Consider the following 19,119-nt stretch of genomic DNA (forward strand, 5'->3'; position numbering starts at 1 on the left):
AGCAAACTTGTCGGTTTCTTAGATTCACATTTTTAATTAAATTTATGGCCATTTTTGGCTATTTTTTAAGATATTTTTCTGCCCCATTTTCTCTCTGTTCTCCTGCTGGTATTCTCATAATGCATATATTGACTCACTTGATGGTGTCCCAGAGGTCCCTTAGGTTGTAGTTACTTTTCTTTATTCTTTTGTCTTGACAGTTTTGATTGGCCTATCTTGGTGTTTACTGATTCTTCTGTTAGCTGAAATCTCTTATTGAGAGTTTTCTTTTACTTATTGTACTTTTCAGTTCTAGAATTTCTATATTATTTCTCTTTGTAATTTCTATTTCCTTATTGATATTTTCTACTTGTCATGACCTCATTATTCTGTTTTCCTTTAATTCTTTCTCCATGCGTCTTTCTACCACTCTTAACATATTTAAGACAATTTAAAGTTTTTTGCAGTTAAATCCATACCTTAAGTGCTTTCTCTTTACTGTTGCTGCTATTTTCTTTGTGCATGGGCCATACTTGCTTGTTTCTTCGCATGCATTATCTTATTGTAACCAGACAGAGGAATTATGAGAAAAGAAAACTACAGACTAATATGCTCATGAACATAGATGACAAATCCTTAACAATTATTACCAAATAGTATAATATTTAAAAAATATAATATGTTATAACCAAATCCATTTAAGACAGCAAAAGTGATTCACCAGTCAGTGTTATTAACCACATTCACGGATAAAAAGTATATAGAAGAGGAAAAATCCATTGAAAAAATCCAACAACCAATCATGACAAAAAACTCTTTATGCCCTGAAAATAAAAAGGAGCCACTTCAACCTGATAAAAGAACACCTAGGAAAAACCTATAGTTCACATCATTCTTAATTTGAAAAAGACTAAATGCTTTCTATCTAAGATCAAGAATAGTGTAAGAATGCCTTTTGTCACCACTTTATTCAAATTTATACTGAAGGTTCTAGCCTCTGCAGAAGTCAAGAAAAATAAAGACAGAATGGAAATGAAAACATAAAACTATCTTCATTGCAGATTACATGATTGTTTATGCAGAAGGTTCTAAGGAATGAAGAAAAATATCACTAGTAATAGTAAGCAAGTTTAGCAACATTGCAAGATACATTATCAATGTAAATAATTAGTTGTTTTTAAAAACTGTATTAAGAAAAAATTCCATTAATAATAACATTAAAGAAGTTAAAAATTTAGCAAAAGAAATGCAAGTCCTATGTACCTAAAACTACAAGACATTTCTGGGAAAAGTTAAAAGAGACCTAAATAGAATGATATTCATAGTTGGAAGACTGACTTTATTAAGACAGCAAATCTCTCCAAACTTTATAGATTTCTCACGATCTCAATCAGAATACCAAAGATTTTTCTCCTGGGAATTAACAAGCTTATTATAAAGTACATATGGAAATATGAGGGGCATGTCGTAGCCAAAACAATTTTGGATAAGAGTAATGTTTGAAGATTTCTAATACTTGATTTGAAGTTTTATTTTATAGCTGTTTTTTTCAAGAAAGTCCTGTAATGGTATAAGAATAGACATATAGGTCAATAAAGTAGAATAGAATCCAGAAATAAATCCACAGTATAATATGCAGTTAATATATACTTGATTTCTTACAAAAGTGCCAATCCAACTAAGTAGGGGAAGGATAGTGTTTACAGTAAGTTCTGAAATAACTAGATTATTATGTGGAAAAAATTATATGGAAAAAAATGAGCATCGAACCTTACCTTATACCATACATGGAATTTAACTTGAAATGGAACATAGACCTAAATGAAATGTCCAAGGGTGTAAAATCTCTTTGGCATAAAACATAAGAGAAAATCTTTGAGTTCTTGTAGTAAGTAAAGATATCTTGGGATTTAAAAAGCACAAACATAGAAGAAGAAAAATAAATTACACTTAATGAAAAGTAAAATTTTCTTACTTTCAAAAGACACTTAAAAATGAGAAAAACAAGAGGTATATTTTAGGAAAAATACTTGCAACATATATAACTTACAAAAGACTTATTCAAAATATATAAGGAAGCTAGCAGCCAAATAGGAAATGAATTGACAAACATGTGAATAAGTGTTTGATTTTATTACTCATCAGGAAAATGCAAAACAAAACTAATCTTTTATGAATTTAGATGTAAAAAAAATTTTAGTACATAAAAATTAAAATTAGGGCAACATAGTCATTACCTTTTTGTGGTATGCCTGATGATTGTGAAGAGCATGGCGGAGGCTTCTTAGTTGCCGGTAATGTTCTGTTCTTGGATCTGGATTTGGGTGCATGAATGTGTTTAATTTTTGAAAATTTATTGAACTTTATTCTTAGGTACTCCTGTGTAGTAGGTTATATTTTAATAAAAATCTTTTCCCAAAATAAACAGGATTCCAGGAGGGACAATCACAAACAACACAAACCTATAAGATGACATGTAACTATTACGCATTTGTGAAATTATTATTAAAACTAGGGTGAAATTGCCAGCGGCAATGGCAAAATTTTAAATATTTGGAAACATTAAGCATTAGTGAGGTAGTGGAGCCATACAAACTCTAATATACTGACGTAGTGTAATGTGTTGCAATCACTTGTGAAAACAATTTGATAGTATAGTAAGGTGAACATATGTAGTTCTGCTCTTTGATATATACACCATGGAAAGTTTTGCATATCAGCACCAGGAAGAAGTTTTAAGGGCACTTATAATGCCACTGTGAGTAAAAGCAAAACTCTGTAAACAATACAGATTTTTATCAACAGTATAGTGGACAAAAAAATAGTGGTTTATTCATCAATAGAATTCAATATAGCAGCAAGAATGAAATGCAGATAAAACATAAAGATTGTTTTGTGGAATAATGTCACCAAAAAATATATGAGATATTTCCCTTTTGTACAGTGTAGAAAGATGCAGAGGTAAAATGTATTATTTAGAGAATCATTTATAGGAGGTTAAAAACAAAGTAAATAAAAGGAAAATCATGATCAGTGGTAGGGAATGCAATCAAAGCACATGAAGTTCTTCTAGGTAAAGGTATGTTTTGTTTCTTGGCCTGGGTGGAAGATTCAGAGGTGTCTTTTATTATGTTTTTAGACTGTGTAATATGTTTTTATGTGCTTTATTTTTACTGAAACATCTTTTTAAAAATCAAAAATAAAACTACAAGCTCTTCAAATCTAGAGGCTTTAAATATTGAGACTTTTGGTTGTTTCTCATAGATGTTCTGGAGTTGGCTTCCTTATTCTATAAGATTGAGTTTAGAAATATCTAAGATCTTTCTACTCAAGGCCTGTTAAAGAAATAATTTAAATAGTTCAACAATTTATATTTAGCCTTGAAATTGTTAAGTCACTTCTTTAAGTATACATTTTATAATTTACTTTTCTAATTCAGACTGGATTTTTGTTTTTCAGTTAATTCAAATTAGAGCCATGTGTGGGTTGTGGTGTTTTTCGATTTTGTTTTTTTTTTTGGAGGGGGTCAAAATTGTTTTAGGACTTTGAATAAAAGTCTTCGTGGTAATTAACAGTCAATTACTTTTCTTCCAGGTTCATAAGTCCACTTCTTTGGGAGCATCACAGATTCCACAGAAAATGCTTCCTCTCTTGGAAATTCCATGTGTCGAAGATGGTAAAATGAAATGACTTTAGGAAATTTTCCTTATTATAAATATCTTATGGAAATCATTTTTTTAAATTTATTTTGAGACCACATAAAAAATTTCAAGCAATAGCAGATATTTGTATATCTTTCAGAAATTTTACTAAAATTCCTTTGAAACAATGTAATTTGGGTGTTAGAGTTGCTTTTGCAGTAGGATTTTGGTCCATGTTCACAAGGACCACAAGTAATTTAATGATCTTAATCTTGCTGTGAGCTAAGAGACCCCAGGAAACTTTGTAGACATCCAGTTCATAATGTGTTACTTAGTTACTTGGAGAATTTTGTTACCATTCTTTACTTTTTATATTTTCCTTTTTATTAAAGGAATAAAATCAGGCTTTAATACATTTATACATGAACACTGGTAAATATTTTGACATCAAATAGCAGCTTTTTCTTGGCCACTTTGGAAAGAAAAATAAACTGTATTTTGTCAGGTTGTAAGACTTGCAAAATTGCCAAATGTTAAATAATAGACATTGCCAGGTTGATCAGTTTTCTAGAGAAAGTTTTCCTTGATGTGTGGTGACCAGGGAGGGGAGATGAAGGAGAAGATGTTGTTTATGAGGTCATGTACCCTAAATTCAGTCTTAGGTTATTAGGGATATATTTCAGCTGGTTTTAGTTTCCTTTAAACCTACTTTTAATAGTTTTACTAGTTTTGGAGTTTTTTGTAATAGCGAATTCTAGAAATATGTTATATATGCTTATATACATATATATATATGAAGTAGTGCTTCATCTCAGTTTCTTCATTCAAACTTCAGGACCTGCCTTCTGCTTTTAATGTTGCAGAGATTGTAACTAACTGTCCTGTTTCACTGTCCATGTAGAATGAGCATATTAGTTTGTTCCTCTGAGTGTTACTGATGTGGTAATCATTGGCATTGTCTTTTGCTATCCAATTTTCTTCCACAGTTTTCAGATAGACTACTGATTTTAAAAAAGTAACATTCATTAAGCTAATGATTGTATTTTGTAATTTTTAATAACTTGTCATCAAGAATGTTGTTTGTTCAGACATAATCTATATTTTTAAAAATTTGTTTTCTCATCTTCACAATTTTTGAAATAGACCCTTCTTAGTATTTTAGTGTTCATATTTATTTCAGAAAAAAATTATTAAAATCTTAAAAGTAAATCATTTTGATTATTGACTTAGTGTTCTGTGGTATTTAGATTCAGACGAGGAATTTTTTGATGCACCATGTAGTCCCTTGGAAGAACCTGATCAGTTAACTAAAGTTAAATGTTATCAACAAAAAAAGTCCCAGAAGCTGGAGTGTACAAAAAATATGATTCAGTATAAAATAAGGTTTGAAGTGCCAGAGGTATGTACCATGGTAAAATTGATATGGTTTATTTAAATTGTTATTTCTGTTCACAGCTTATTTACATAGTCTTATTACTTAGAAGCACTGTTGCTTTCATCCTGTTTAGGCTGAATCTAGATGTTACTGTGTGGTTCTCCCTCTTCTTTGAAGATTAATTTCTTTAATGAAGAATCAGGGCTTTAGTTGATATATTATGATATTTAATACATAGTTATTAAAAATAATTATTTGTGCAATGTGTGTATTTAATGATTGCATGCTTATAAAACCTTCCCTAGGTTTTAAATACATATCATTTATATCATATATATGCCTCATATGTCCTATAACCATCATCCACATGAGCAATTTTTATTTAGATAATGATAGTTTATTTTTTCTTTCTTCTCCAGGTATTGATTCAGTTTTATCACCTTGTTGGAGATTGTGAATTACCTGTGGTAGAAATTGAGGTTTTAGGATTGGGCACAGAAATTGAACTTAGAACATTTGATTTGAAAGCCAATGCCTTTTTGAAAGAATTCTGCTTAAAATACCCAGAATACTTGGGTAAGAATTTCTGTTTTTTAAAATAAATAATTTTATTGTTTGACTGCCTACTGTAGAGTTTTTAATTCGCTAGGCTTTAAATAAGTACATTTGATAAAACATTCATAGAGAAATATCATATTATGAGTTAGTCTTTAACTTTTAAACTTGAGAATCTAGGTAGACCAGATAGAAAATGAAGATAATTTTTTTTTTCATTAAGGAAAATAAAAGTCATGGTTTAATTTTATTTTTAATTATTATATTCATTAAAATTATTGGGGCAGTATTGGTAAATAAAATCAAATAGATTTCAAGTTATAATTCAATAATATATCTTATGTATATTGCATTGTGTGTTCACCACTCAAAATTAAATTTCCTTCTGTCACCAAATATTTGACCCCCTTTATCCCTATCTACCGCCCCTCTTCTCACCTTCTCTCTGGTAACCACTAATCTACTGTCAGTGTCCATGAATCTTGTATGTTGTTTGTTTTTTGCTTTTAGTTTTATATCCCATATATGAGTGAAAATGTTCTCAACTTTTTCTGACTTATTTCTCTTAGCATGATAATCTCAAGATCCATGTGTCATGAATGGAAGTATTATATCTTTTCTTATGGCTGAGTAATATTCTATTGTATGTATATACCACATTTTTATCCATTCATCTATCAAAAGACACTTCAGCTGTCTGTGAAGGGCAGTGGGAGTTTAAGCTTCTGAAAAGGCCCTGAAGTTCTGGTACTGCCCCAACAGTCAGACGTAATTCTCTACTGCTTCCTTTCAAATCAGCCTGACTGGGTGGGTCTGGAATGGATTGGGAGAGCCCAGTCGTGTGTGTGGCTCTTTTCTTTCTGGTAATGCTGGCCCTCAAGCTTCATCTGCCTTTCTTCTATATCTCCATCCCTGTCACTGGGACTGGCTACATTGTGTGTTTCAGCTCTGGTTACTGAAATTCTCCTCGGGCTCAGTGATAACTCTGGGAGGGTGGGGAGAGGAAGGGAGGGCACGCTCTGGAATGATGGGGAGAGGTGGCCAGGTGCTGTGATTCAGCTTTCTGCCTGGCAATGGGGGTTGCTAAGACACAGCTGACATCCCTCTGCATTTGGTCTCTGCCCTGCTGTCTGACCTGATCACTGGGCTCCGCATCGTGGAATATGCTGATCACTCAGGCAAGACTGTTAGGGACTTCAAAGAGTTAACAAACTACTGTGTAATTCTCCCCTCTCCTTTGTTCTGCAGGGAACTTCATTCCCACAGTGCTTGTCTTTGTACCTCTCTCTGTTTTTACCTCCCTTTCTCGCACAATTCGCCCACCTTCAGATGCTCTGATGCACAGATCTCTCAGACGTGCTTGTGTGTAGGTTGGGTGTTATTTGTTGGATTGGAGATGTTCAGCTTGTAATTTCAGGAGAAGAGATCAGGGGAGAGATCCCTCATGCCGCCATGTTTCTGACATCACTCCATAAATATGCTCAGTCATGGTTTAATTTTAAATCTACTTAACTGGATACTACAACACTGAATTTGTTTCCTATTGATACTGCAACAATTTACCACAAACAGTGTCTTAAAACAATATAAATTTACTGTCTTCAAGGAGTCCCTTTTTGGAGCCTGAAGGGAAGTTTCATTTCCTTGTTCACTCAAGAATTCAATTCCATGTGGTTTTGTTTCCCTGCTGAATATTAGGTGAGGGTTGTTCTTAGCTCCTAGAGGAATCTCTGCGTTCTTGCACATAGTCCTTTATATCTCAGAACAAACACAGGGTGTTAGCTCCTTTTCATATTGTCATCTCACTAACCTATTCTTTTGCTTTTTTCTTCTACTCTTAAAAATGAAGGTGATTAGTCTGGGCATATCTGGACAATCCAGGATAATTTCCTGTTATCCTTAACTTCCTCTGTGAAGTCCATTTTGTCATATGAAATGACATTTTCAGGTTTTGGGGGATTAGATAGATCATGGAGATGCTTGGCGGGGGAGAGTGTGGCGTTATTTTGCCTACTGTAAACACTTTATGTTCCAGAATCATAAAGGATAAATTATACCTGAGAAATTATTTCCACTTGCTGTGTTAGGCGTTTAGGAGGGTATTATTCATATCTCCTCCTTTACATTTTTGGTTTTTCCTTAAAAGATAATTTTGAATGGTTGATAGAATGATCAAGATAAACTATTCATTTCCAGTTTGGATGCCTTTATTTTTTTGTCTTTACTAATTGCATTGGTGAGGATTTCTAATATTGTGTTCAATAAAAGTGGTGAGAATCAGCATCCTTGTTTTGTTCCTAATCTTAGAGGAAAAACTTTCAGCTTTTCAATGTTGAGTATGATGTTAACTGTAGCCTTTGTCATATATGACATTTATTATGTGGAGGTACGTTTTCTTTATACTCACTTTGTCGAGAGTTTTTACTATAAATGTATATTGAATTTTGTTATGCTTTTTCTGCACCTGTTGAAATGTTCATATAATTTTTATTCTTCATTTTGTTAATGCGGTGGATCACGTTGATTGATTTGCGGATGTTGAAACATTTTTACGTCCTTGGAATGAATCCTACCTGATCATACTGTACGATCCTTTTAATGTATTGTCGAATTCACTTTGCTAATATTTTACTGAGGTTTTTTTGCATTGGTATTCATCAGTTATACTGCCTGCAATTTCCTTTTCTTGTGGCGTCCTTGTATAGTTTTAGTGTCAGGGTAATCCTGGCCTCTTAAAATAAGTTTGAAATATTTCCTCCTCTTCTGTTTTTTAGAAGAGTTTGAGAAGTGTTGAATATTAATTCATCTTTAATGCTTAGTAGAATTCACCAGTGGAATCGTCTGGTCCTGGGCTTTTGTTTGTTAGGAGGTTTTTGATTACTGATTCAATCTTCTTACTAGTAATTGGTTTACTCAGATTTTCTTTTTCTTGATGACTCAGTCTTGGAGGTTGTATGCTTCTAGGAATTTATCCATTTCTTCTAGATGTTCATTTTGGTAGCACATAATTCTCAGTAGTTTGATGATCCTTTCTATTTATGTGGTATCTGTTATAATGTCTTTTCTTTTATTTCTGATTTTATTTATTCAAGTTATCTTTTCCTTGGTGAGTCTAGTAGAGGTTTGTCAATTTTATCTTTTCAAAGAACCAGCTCTTAGTTTTATCGTTGTTTTTTTTTTCTATTGTCCTTTTACTCTTCATTTATTTCTGCTGTGATCTTTGTTATTTCTACTAATGTTGGGTTTCATTTGTTCTTCTTTTGGTTCCATGAGATGTAAAGTTAGGTTGCTTATTTGAGATATATCTTGTTCTTTGAAGTATGTGTTTATTACTGTGATCTGCCCTCTTAAAACTTTTTGCTGCATCCCATAAGTTTTGCTATGTTCTATTTCCATTTTTATTTGTTTCAAGGTAATTTTTTATTTCTTTTTTGATTTCTTATTGACCCATTTAAAAAAAAAAACTGTCAATATTTGCAGATGACATAATATTATATAGAAAACCCTAAGTCTCCACCAAAAAAATTTTAGAACTAACAAATTCAGTAAAGTTGCAGGATATAAAATCAGTATACAAAAATCTGTTGCATTTCTGTACATTAACAAAGAATACCAGGAAAGAGAAATTAAGAAAACAGTCCCATTTATAGTTGAATCAGAAAGAACAAAATACCTAGGAATGAATTTAACCAAGGAGATGAAAGAGTTGTACACGAAAACAATAAGATGTTGATAAAAGGAAATTGAAGAAGACACAAATAGATAGATATTCCATAGTTTGTGTCATGGATTGGAATAACTAATATTGTTATAATGTGCATACAGCCTTAAGCACTCTGTATATTCAGTGCAGTCTCTATCAAAATTCTAGTGGAATTTTTCATAGGAATAGAAAGAACAATTCTTAAATTTGTATGGAACAATAAAAGATCCAAAGTAGCCAAAACAATCTTGAAAAAGAAGAACAAGACTGGAGGCATCACTTCCTGACTAAAGCTATGTTATAAAGGCATAGTAATCAAAACATTATGATACTGGTGTATAAACAGTTATAGATCAATGGAACATGATAGCTCAGAAATAAACCCAGGCATCTATGATCAATTGCCTTATGACAAAAGAGTCAAGAATAAAATGGAGAAAGTATAATTTTTTCAATAAATGGTGCTGAGAAACTGGACCAACAGCTGCAAAAGAATGAAATTGGAGCACTATCTTGCACCATATGCAAAAATTAACTCAAAATGGACTGAAGACTTGAATGTAAGACCTAAAATCATAAAACTTCCAGAAGAAAACATAGGCCGTAGTTTCTTGACATTTGTCTTGGTGGTGATTTTCTGACTCCTAAAGAAAAAGTAACAAAACAGAAAATAACTAGGTGAGACTACAACAAACTAAAAAGCTTCTCCACTGCAACAAATCATCTCTAAATGAAAAGGCAGCCTACTGAATGAGACAAAAATATTTGCTATTTATATATTTGATAAAGGATTAATAACCAAAATAAATAATATATATTGACTCATACAACTCAATAGCAAAAAACAAACAATGAGATTAAAAAACGAGTGGAGGATCTGGATACTCCAGACATTTTTTCCACAGAAGACATACATATGACCAACAGGTACAAGAAAAGATGCTCGATATCACTAATCATTAGCAAAGGGGAAACCACAATGGGATAGATATTGCCTCACACATGTTAGAATGGCTGTTACCATAAAGACAAGAAATAAGAATAGGTGAGAATGTGGAGAAAAGGGAAGGAACCCTTGTGTATTGTTAGAATTTAAATTGATGCCACCACTCTGGAAAATAATATAGAGGTTTCTCAAAAAATTAAAAATAGATATTTTTAATTTGATATGATATAATATATGATATACCAATTCCATTTCTGAGTATCTAAAGAAAATGAAAACACTAATTTGAAGAGAGAACTGCACCCCCATGTTTATCGATTTACAATAGCCTTATTTACAATAGCCACAATACAGAAGCAACTTAGGTGTCCATCAATAGATGAATAAATAGGAATATGTGGTGTATGTGCATACATACAAACAGTGGAATATTACACAGCAGTAAGAAGAATGAAATCTTGACACCTGAAACTAATGTAAGGAGGAAAATATTGTATACCAACTATATCTAAAAAAATAATTGACCATATTAAAAAAATAAAATTGGTTTCTTGTAGAAAAAATATAGTTGGATCTTGTTTTTTTCGTCTACTCTGACAATCTGTTTTTTAATCATTCATGGATGTTCAAAGTGATTATTGGTGGAGTTGGGTTTAAATTTTTTTTTTTAGAAATTACAGGTCTTTTAACTTTATTTTTTTTGAGATCACATAAATGTGTTCTGCTTACATATGTATAAAAATATTTTGGCCATGCTAGAATTCAGTGTTCTTTTAATGGTTGACTTTATAATATTTATAAATTATTCAGATTTTAAAGTGAAGCTATCTTGTGAAATACTTAGAACTCATTTAGGATTTTTTTCACCTCAATAAATTGATATACTGAAAATAAGAGGGTTACAGAACTTTAAACTAAAAGTGAAAAATTTAAGTCCTAACTTCTATTTGTGGGAATTGAGAAAGGTACTGAATATGTTTGTATACATCTCAAGGATTTAAGGAAGTTATTTTATCTGGAAACTCATTCCTAGGCTAAGATGTCAGTTAACTAGTATCATGAAAACTTTTCTTTTGAGTCCTGGATTAAATGTGATATTTGTATTTTGGGAAGCAAATTAAGTATTGTGGCCTGAAAGCTCAGTCATTGGATATGATTTATACATTTTAGTTTCATACTCTATACCTGTTCTGTGGCGCTTGAGAATTTGGGTGTGGTGGATTGTGTTATCTCTTGCTGAGAAAACCATCACACATAGCAGATACTGCATTTTATTCTTTTTACACCAAGAAACCATTTGCTCTGATAACTGGAAAGATGGGTGAACCAACTTGACAGCATTCTTTAGTAATCTGGAAGTATTATACCAGTTCTTAATTTTTATGTTTATTTTATTTTTTATTTGCTGTCCCAAGATTAAAGGACAAGAAAACCCTTGCACACAGAATACAGGATATTCAATCATTATCACTGTACCTATTTCTGTAATATTTTTGCTTTTGTTTTCTTAGAGGGGGAAGAAGTGAATAGCAGTTTCTTACACAAAGTATATGATCAGTAAATAGTTGTTTAATGAATGAATGTGTGAACAAAGTAGGGAACTTCTTAAGGGTTGAAATATGAGTAGCACCTGAAGTAGTAAGTTGGCTTAAGTGATAATAAGCTTTTAAATTTGGACAGTTCTGTGGAATATGTTGTATTTTTTTCCTCAAGAGTAGTATGACTGGTTTATTCCTTTCTTCCAGTATCTAGATTTTAATGTCTAGCAGCCATAAGTAATTTGGTAATGATAGTTTTAAGAGCTTTATATAAAGTACTCTTTTATAGTAGTTTCCCACTATTTTCATAGGTTTTGAGCAGAAGCAATAATATAACTAGTAGAGACTGATTATACGGTAATCGGGTTTATTTTAGTCTAAATTAATTTACAGGAAATCTTAGTTTCTCATCACATACCTGATGTCTTCTCAACACTTAGATTTTCAGGGAGTCTGACAATTTTCTTTGTAGCCATTTCAATGGCTAAGAGCCAAAATTCTCTTCATATATTCCATTATTCCTGTCAATAATTCTGTTTTTTCTTTAACTGATTGCTACTTTTTTTTTTTTAAGGGTATGGGTTTTTAGCATTTGGCATAAGAGAGGAGAAAGAAATCGTGAGGAGATATTACATTTTTCGAGCTTAAAATAAAGGAAGGTGGATCTTACCTGGGTAAGATAGAATCCAAAGCTCAGAACTGGTATAGGAAATCCTTTTTTTTCCTTCCAATTTTATATTTATTAATATTGTCTATACTTATTTTTAATTAGTTTTCCTATAAAAATAATTTTAAAAATTATCTTTAGATGAAAACAAGAAGCCAATCTATTTGATTACAACACTGGATAACACAATGGAAGATCTGTTGACACTAGAATATATGAAGGTAAGCAGTTCCATTTATATCTGCTTGCTATGGCGAATGTACAGCTGAAATGTTATAATCAAGTTTTATAAGTTTAGTAATTTTCAGTTTAATCTTGATTCTAATGTGATCTCTGTAACTCCTAAAACTTTAAGATTTTTTTGTTTTGTCGTCCTCTATTAAAGAGAATACTTCATATAGCAAAATAAGAAGCCTGAGATAACCCGAAGATTTGTCCCCAATCAGGATACTAAAGAGAAACGAACTCTTTAATCTTGATCCTATTTATTGTGATATTTGACGTGAAATGAAGCTTTCACTTGATTTTTTATTGTTGTCTGAGGTTGCCTGATCTTTCTGGTGTAAATAACTTCTGGTGTCATCTTTTTTCTGTGGATTTATGATATCAATTTATCATTTATTAAATTTTTATACTTTGATATACTTATGATTTATTCCATGTTTTCATTGACCTATTTTTATGTAAGTGCCACATTATTATAATAATTGCTTTTTGGTAAGAATAATGCTGAAAGAGCATTTTATTACTTTTAAGACCATTTTTACTATTATTGATATAGCTATTTTAAGGTTTGTTGTTTATGCATTAAATAGCTTTAATATTACAAAATGTTCTAGATCTAAAAATTTAGATAGTTGGTGGACACTTCTGTCATAAATTTTGTTTTCATATATAAGAATAATTAGGGAGGACCTTATAAAGCTGTTGATAACTGAATGATTGCTCTCCACACTTGATAATAATTTTCCACCCTTAGTGATAAGAGAGATAGTACTTAACATTTATTGAATACTTTCTATGCACCAGAGAATCTTATGCTTACCAAGTTATTTTGTTCTGTCGAAGCATTTGTTTGTTTGGATAATTATATATATAGCTAGCCGGAAAATTTCTATAAAGGCTTATTAGGACCATCATATAATTGTATATATGTATGACTTTTCAGGACATTCTGATATATTTGTTTTTTTTTTCTTTGAATAGGCTGAAAAGAATGTACCCAACTTGAAAAGTACCTATAACAATGTTGCACAACTGCTTAAGGTATGAGTGAATAACAATTTGTTTTTTAATTAGATACTGTATTTCTAAGTAAATATATTATGAAAATTATTTTATAGCTAGAACTCTAAGATCCTTACGGATAAAAACAGAATATTATAGATTATATCCTTTGTACTGCAAAGCCTAGCGCTTTATACAGCACAGGCAAATAAATATTTATTGACCTATTACTAAAATCGACTTTGTTCTTTAGGTAAATTTTTCCTCCTTGGATATTCATTTGCATACTGAAGCACTTCTAAATACAATGAATTACTTTAATAATATTATTCCACAATTGGAAGAAAAATCAGCCCCAGTACACGTTGTGGAAACTGAAGACAAAGGAGAGGTCATTAAAAAAATAGGTATGTTTCTTTAAAATTCAACTTCTTTTTTTTTTTAACCAAATAGATCAATAAATTTTGGCTCTTACTTTATTGACTTATTGTTTCCAGAATTGTATTACCTAGATTAAAATCTAGAAAGATTCATTGTATACCAGGTTAATTTTAGAAAATAAAAGTAAAGTGATTACTGCTGAAGGAAATATGGCTTGTATTTATCATATCATTCTTTTTGTTTGGTAATTATACCATAGAAATATTTGATTTAGATTAAAATTCATGTATTTAATATCATCACTTTAGATCAGAAAATAGGATGAACAAAATTTGAATATCAGTATATTTTTTAGAGTACTTTTTGAGATGTGAGAAGTTGCTAGTTAAATAATGACAAGTATTACTAGTAATCATTGATTCTCAAAAGATTCATGATTTTATAATGTTCTAGTTTCAAATGTTAGCCTCATCTAGCCACCATTTTTTTGTTTTGTCTATTTGTTTCCTTTTTGTCTTCATTAGATTTGACTGTTTTTAGAGTTCCTAATTTATTAGGGAATATCTTGCTTGTTTTCAGTTGAATTGCAAATCAGGTTTTCCTCTATTATTATTATTATTTGTTGTGATATTTCATTTACTTAATAAGTGTAGTGAGGTAACTACTACAAGTTTTTCCTTATATTTTACAATATTATTATTTTTTTTTGGCAGCTTCGAAAAGGTCCAAGAATGAAGATCTTATTACCTTGCAGATTTTAGCAGAATTATCATGTTTACAGATCTTTATTCAAGATCAGAAACGTAACATTTCTGAAATTAAGATAGAAGGTAATAAAATTTTAGGAAAAATAAATTCAGAACTATTATATGAAAGAAAAGGCATTTAATGTTTTTTTATTCCCTTAGGGCTTGATTCTGAGGTGATTGTGAGGCCTTTAGTAACTGAAATAAATGCAAAGCTAAGGAATATAATTGTTTTGGATACTGATGTGACAGCTGTATACAAAAAGGTATGAATTTATTTCTGTTAATTAATAGTATATAATTACATATTATTGTCCTTTAAGATTAGTCATAGGTATAAATTAGACAGTTGTTGGATTTTAACAGCATGGCTTATTATGTCCTTCAGTTTTGGAGTTAGGCATAATCGGGTTCTTATCTGAGCTCTGCTCCTTATTAGTTGTGTGACTTAATCTCGGATTCTGTTTCTTTATATGTAGAATAAGGATTAAGTAGCTTGTAAAAGAGATAAGTATAAAGTATAAGTAATACTTCGGGGAACATAATTGTGGAGGAGTGGATCGACTGTGGAGGGTTGGGGGATTGGTAAATGCCCTTTTCACTTTTTTTACTTTTCTTCAAATACTGTGAACCGCGTCATTCATATTTTGACAGCAGAGGATCCGAAGTCAGATTGATACACGAGATTTTTTTTTTAAGTTTATTTTCATGGATGCTTACTAGTGTAGCTGTTATAGTGTTAAAAGAATCCTTTGTACTCAATGGCTAGTGGTTGAAAGGTATTTTGTTAAGATTCTTGGAGACTACATACTGTTGTATAGTCGGACAGGTAATTTTTGAACAATAGAGTATCTAGGTAAGATAGTATATTTAAAGTAGTGAAGAGAATATCAGGTAATAGGATCAGAAAAGCCTGTGAAGTTCTTGAGGGTAGGAAGTCAGACTTTGGAGTGCGACTGGAAGAAAGGAAATAGTTAACAGGCTTAGCCGATAATAGTGATGAGATACAGTGATGACCTGATTTTTATGTTAAAAATCTTCATTCGTTATATTTTCTTGTTATGGCTTGCTATCGTGAGATATCAAGAGTCCCAAAACAACAAAGGTACATGGCTCATAGCAATAAGGAACAAGAAATTTTTCAGAATTATGGTTTGGTTACTTTCTATTTATTTTGTTTTAAAAATTATAGTATTAGAGTATTGAAGAAATAGTCTATTTCATTTGTCCTATCTAGAAAGTAAAGCTCACATAAATAAATGCATCTACTAAAAGTCATATAAGTAGTAATGGAACTGATATTATTACTCAAACCACTTACTCTCTTTTTCTCTGTAATTTTCTCTGTAATTTATTTTTAATGCATCTATAAGGTCAAACATCCAACTTAAAAAGAGCTACTAAAAGAAAAGTTTCTCACTTCTGTCTTGCCCAACTCCTATTTCCCTCTCTTTGTTCCTTGACATTGATTCCAGTGTATGTGATTTTTAAACAAACTACCTTGTTCTGTAGTTTCTCACATGTCAAGGGACCAGAGAAATGTAAATGTTTTGCACTAGATCAGAGCTTCCCAGTTACTGTGCCCTAAATAGGTTTAGGTATAATAATATGTTGAGTTTCTCAGGTTTCTGGGCAGTAGGGTAAGGGACACCTGGAGTCCTCAGACTATTTTACTCTGTCTTGGAGCAGCATCCTTCATTTACCTTAGTACCATTGTGCAGATACTTTGTTACTTATATGTGCCATAGCTGAAAAGGATTCTAGGTGATCTGACATTCTTATGAAATAAAATGTCATTGTAAATTAGTTTTTAATATCTACTTTATAGAAAAGTGTTTTAAAAGCAAACGTTTAAAAAATCCGATTATTAATGCTTGTTATTTCTGGGTGGTAGGTACTTAAAGTATTTCTAACTATTCTCTAGTTTTCTGGCTTTAGTATCAGGCTAATACTGCCTTCAGAAAATGAGTTTGGAAGTGTTTTCTCCTCTATTTTCTGAAATGTTTGTGTAGAAATGGTATTGTGTCTTTCTTTAGTGTTTGATAGAATTTACTAGTGAAGCTAATTGGCTTTGAGGTTTTCTTTGGGAAAAGACTTTTAGTTAATTATTCCATTTCTTCACTGCATATAGGTCTAATCAAATTTTCTTGAATCAGTTTTGGTAATGTGTATTTTTTGGGGACTTTGTTGCACATATGTGGTTTTGTTTCTATTATTACTTTTTTTTTTTATTAAAATTGAGACAGTACAAAATATATAAATTTTATGTCCTTGCCTTTTTCCTCCTTGCTCTTTATTATAGTTGTTAGCTGCATATATTTGTATCCTTAAACAATATTTTGCCCAGCTTATAGTACTTTGGAAACATTTTTAAATATAGCATATACACAAAAGCATGTGATGTAATTTAAAATACAACGGTAAAACAAAGGCCTTTATACCCAACTCTCAAGCCAACTAATAGAACATAACTTTAGAAGTCAGCAACATGCCCCAAACTGACTGCATTCCCTCTCCTCACAGAGTTAACTATGTCCTGATTGTTGTATTTTTAATAAATCTTAGCAGCTTTGTATGAGTCCTTAAACAATTAATTGTTTCATTTTGCACCTCTCCCCTTTTAAGGATATCACATTTTATGTATTTGTTTGAGCTTTGCTTTTTTCAAATTCAGGGTTGTATTTTTGAGATGTATTCATGTTGATGGCTTGTAGATGTAGTTCATTTGTATTGTTTGCAGTATTCCATTGTATGAATATACATACCACTGGTTATTTATTCATTATTTTATTGATGGACATTTGCATTGTTTATACTATTTTTGCTTCTTGTGAACATTGCTGCTCTAACTAGTCTCCTACATGTCTCCTGGTATATTTTTTTACATATCTCATGCAGGTGTTTCCAGAGCATCTTCTTTTTTTAGTGGCATATGTATCCCAGGCGCAGTAGAGGAGAGATTTGGTATTTCACTTCAATGTCAGTGCTTGGAATTGTCCAACAAAATTTTTGAAGATCTGGAGTATATAATATGGTGTAATTCAATTTGTGTTTTTCTTAACTAATGAAATTGCACATCTCTTCATATATTTATGGGCTATTTATGCTTGCTTTCTATAAAATACTTGTTAGCTTAACTAGGTGTTAGCAAACTTTTTCTATAAATAGCCAGATTGCAAATATTATAGCCTTTGTGGATCATGCAGTTTTTGTTGCAACTATTCTACTCTGCTATTGCGGTGTGAAAGCAGCCATGCATAATATGTAGATAAGTGATTTGGCTGTGACTCCATAAATTTTTTAAATTTTATCGGTTAATAAACTATAAATTTCATATAATTTAGATGTCACAAAATATTCTTTCTTTGATATTTCTCAACTACTTAAAAGTGTGAAAACCATTCTTGCTTAATCCTACTAGCTGTAGTTTGCTGACCCTTTGCTTAATTTATCAATTTTAGGGGCAGGGATGTTATCTTTTTCCTTATGGACTTGTAGGAATCACTTAATATTCTGTATATTATTCCTCGATTCATATAGTTTCATCTAGTTACTCCCAGATTGTTTCATATAGTTACTCTCAGATTGATTATTATTTTCTCATTATGGTATCTTTTGATGAACAAAAGTTCTTAATTTTAAAAAAATAGAATATATCATTTCTTCTGTTTTTGACTTGAGAATTTTGTGTTTTCTAAACCATTCCATTCCTTGAATTCCTAAAAATATTACTCTACTTGGTCTTCCGTAAATTATATAATTTTGCCTTTCACTTTTAGGTCTTTTATCTTTTACTTGGTATTGGCTTCTTATGTGGTTCAGGCTGGGGTCCAATTTCTTTTTTTTCACACTGAATTTCTTAGTACTGTTTATTGAAATAGCTATCCTTTTCTCACTTTTCTAAAGTACTGTATCTGTTAAATATTAGATGTAGATTTGTGAACAGATTTGTTTCTGAGCTCTCTATTCTGTTCCATTGGTTTATTTTTCCTTGAATCAAAAGTAAATATATAGTTTTCACTTGGTGCTGAATACTGTTCTAAATGCTTTATAAATTTAATCTTCCCAAATCCCATTAAGATTGGATTCATTTTCCAGTTTTATGGATAAAGAAACTGAAGCATGTAAAAGTTAACTTCTTTTTTTAGATTAAATTTATTAGGGTGACATCGGCTAATAAAATTACAAAGGTTAATTAATGTTTTGAGGTCACATAAGTAGTAGAGTTTTATCTAATACCAGGCATTCTGGCTCTTAAGTTTATGCTCTTCACAACCATTTTGTATTGCCTTTCAGTTCCAAACTGAATTATTGAGCTTAATTTTTAAGCTTTTTAATTCATCTTCCACCTTGTCTGTCCT

General features: G+C 31.2%; 1 protein-coding gene across 1 annotated transcript in view; it reads left to right on the forward strand.

The window, feature by feature from the left end:
* The window catches only part of VPS13A (vacuolar protein sorting 13 homolog A), a 190,048-nt gene that overhangs the window by 61,347 nt on the left and 109,582 nt on the right, over positions 1–19,119 (forward strand). The window contains exons 25-32 of the mRNA XM_011375502.2: positions 3,574–3,655; positions 4,868–5,019; positions 5,415–5,571; positions 12,546–12,625; positions 13,611–13,670; positions 13,885–14,038; positions 14,726–14,842; positions 14,921–15,024. Coding sequence (XP_011373804.1) covers positions 3,574–3,655; positions 4,868–5,019; positions 5,415–5,571; positions 12,546–12,625; positions 13,611–13,670; positions 13,885–14,038; positions 14,726–14,842; positions 14,921–15,024 — 906 coding nt within the window. The remainder of the gene's footprint in view (positions 1–3,573; positions 3,656–4,867; positions 5,020–5,414; positions 5,572–12,545; positions 12,626–13,610; positions 13,671–13,884; positions 14,039–14,725; positions 14,843–14,920; positions 15,025–19,119) is intronic.

Source organism: Pteropus vampyrus, unplaced genomic scaffold, assembly GCF_000151845.1.
Source record: "Pteropus vampyrus isolate Shadow unplaced genomic scaffold, Pvam_2.0 Scaffold273, whole genome shotgun sequence".
NCBI classification, from domain to species: domain Eukaryota; kingdom Metazoa; phylum Chordata; class Mammalia; order Chiroptera; family Pteropodidae; genus Pteropus; species Pteropus vampyrus.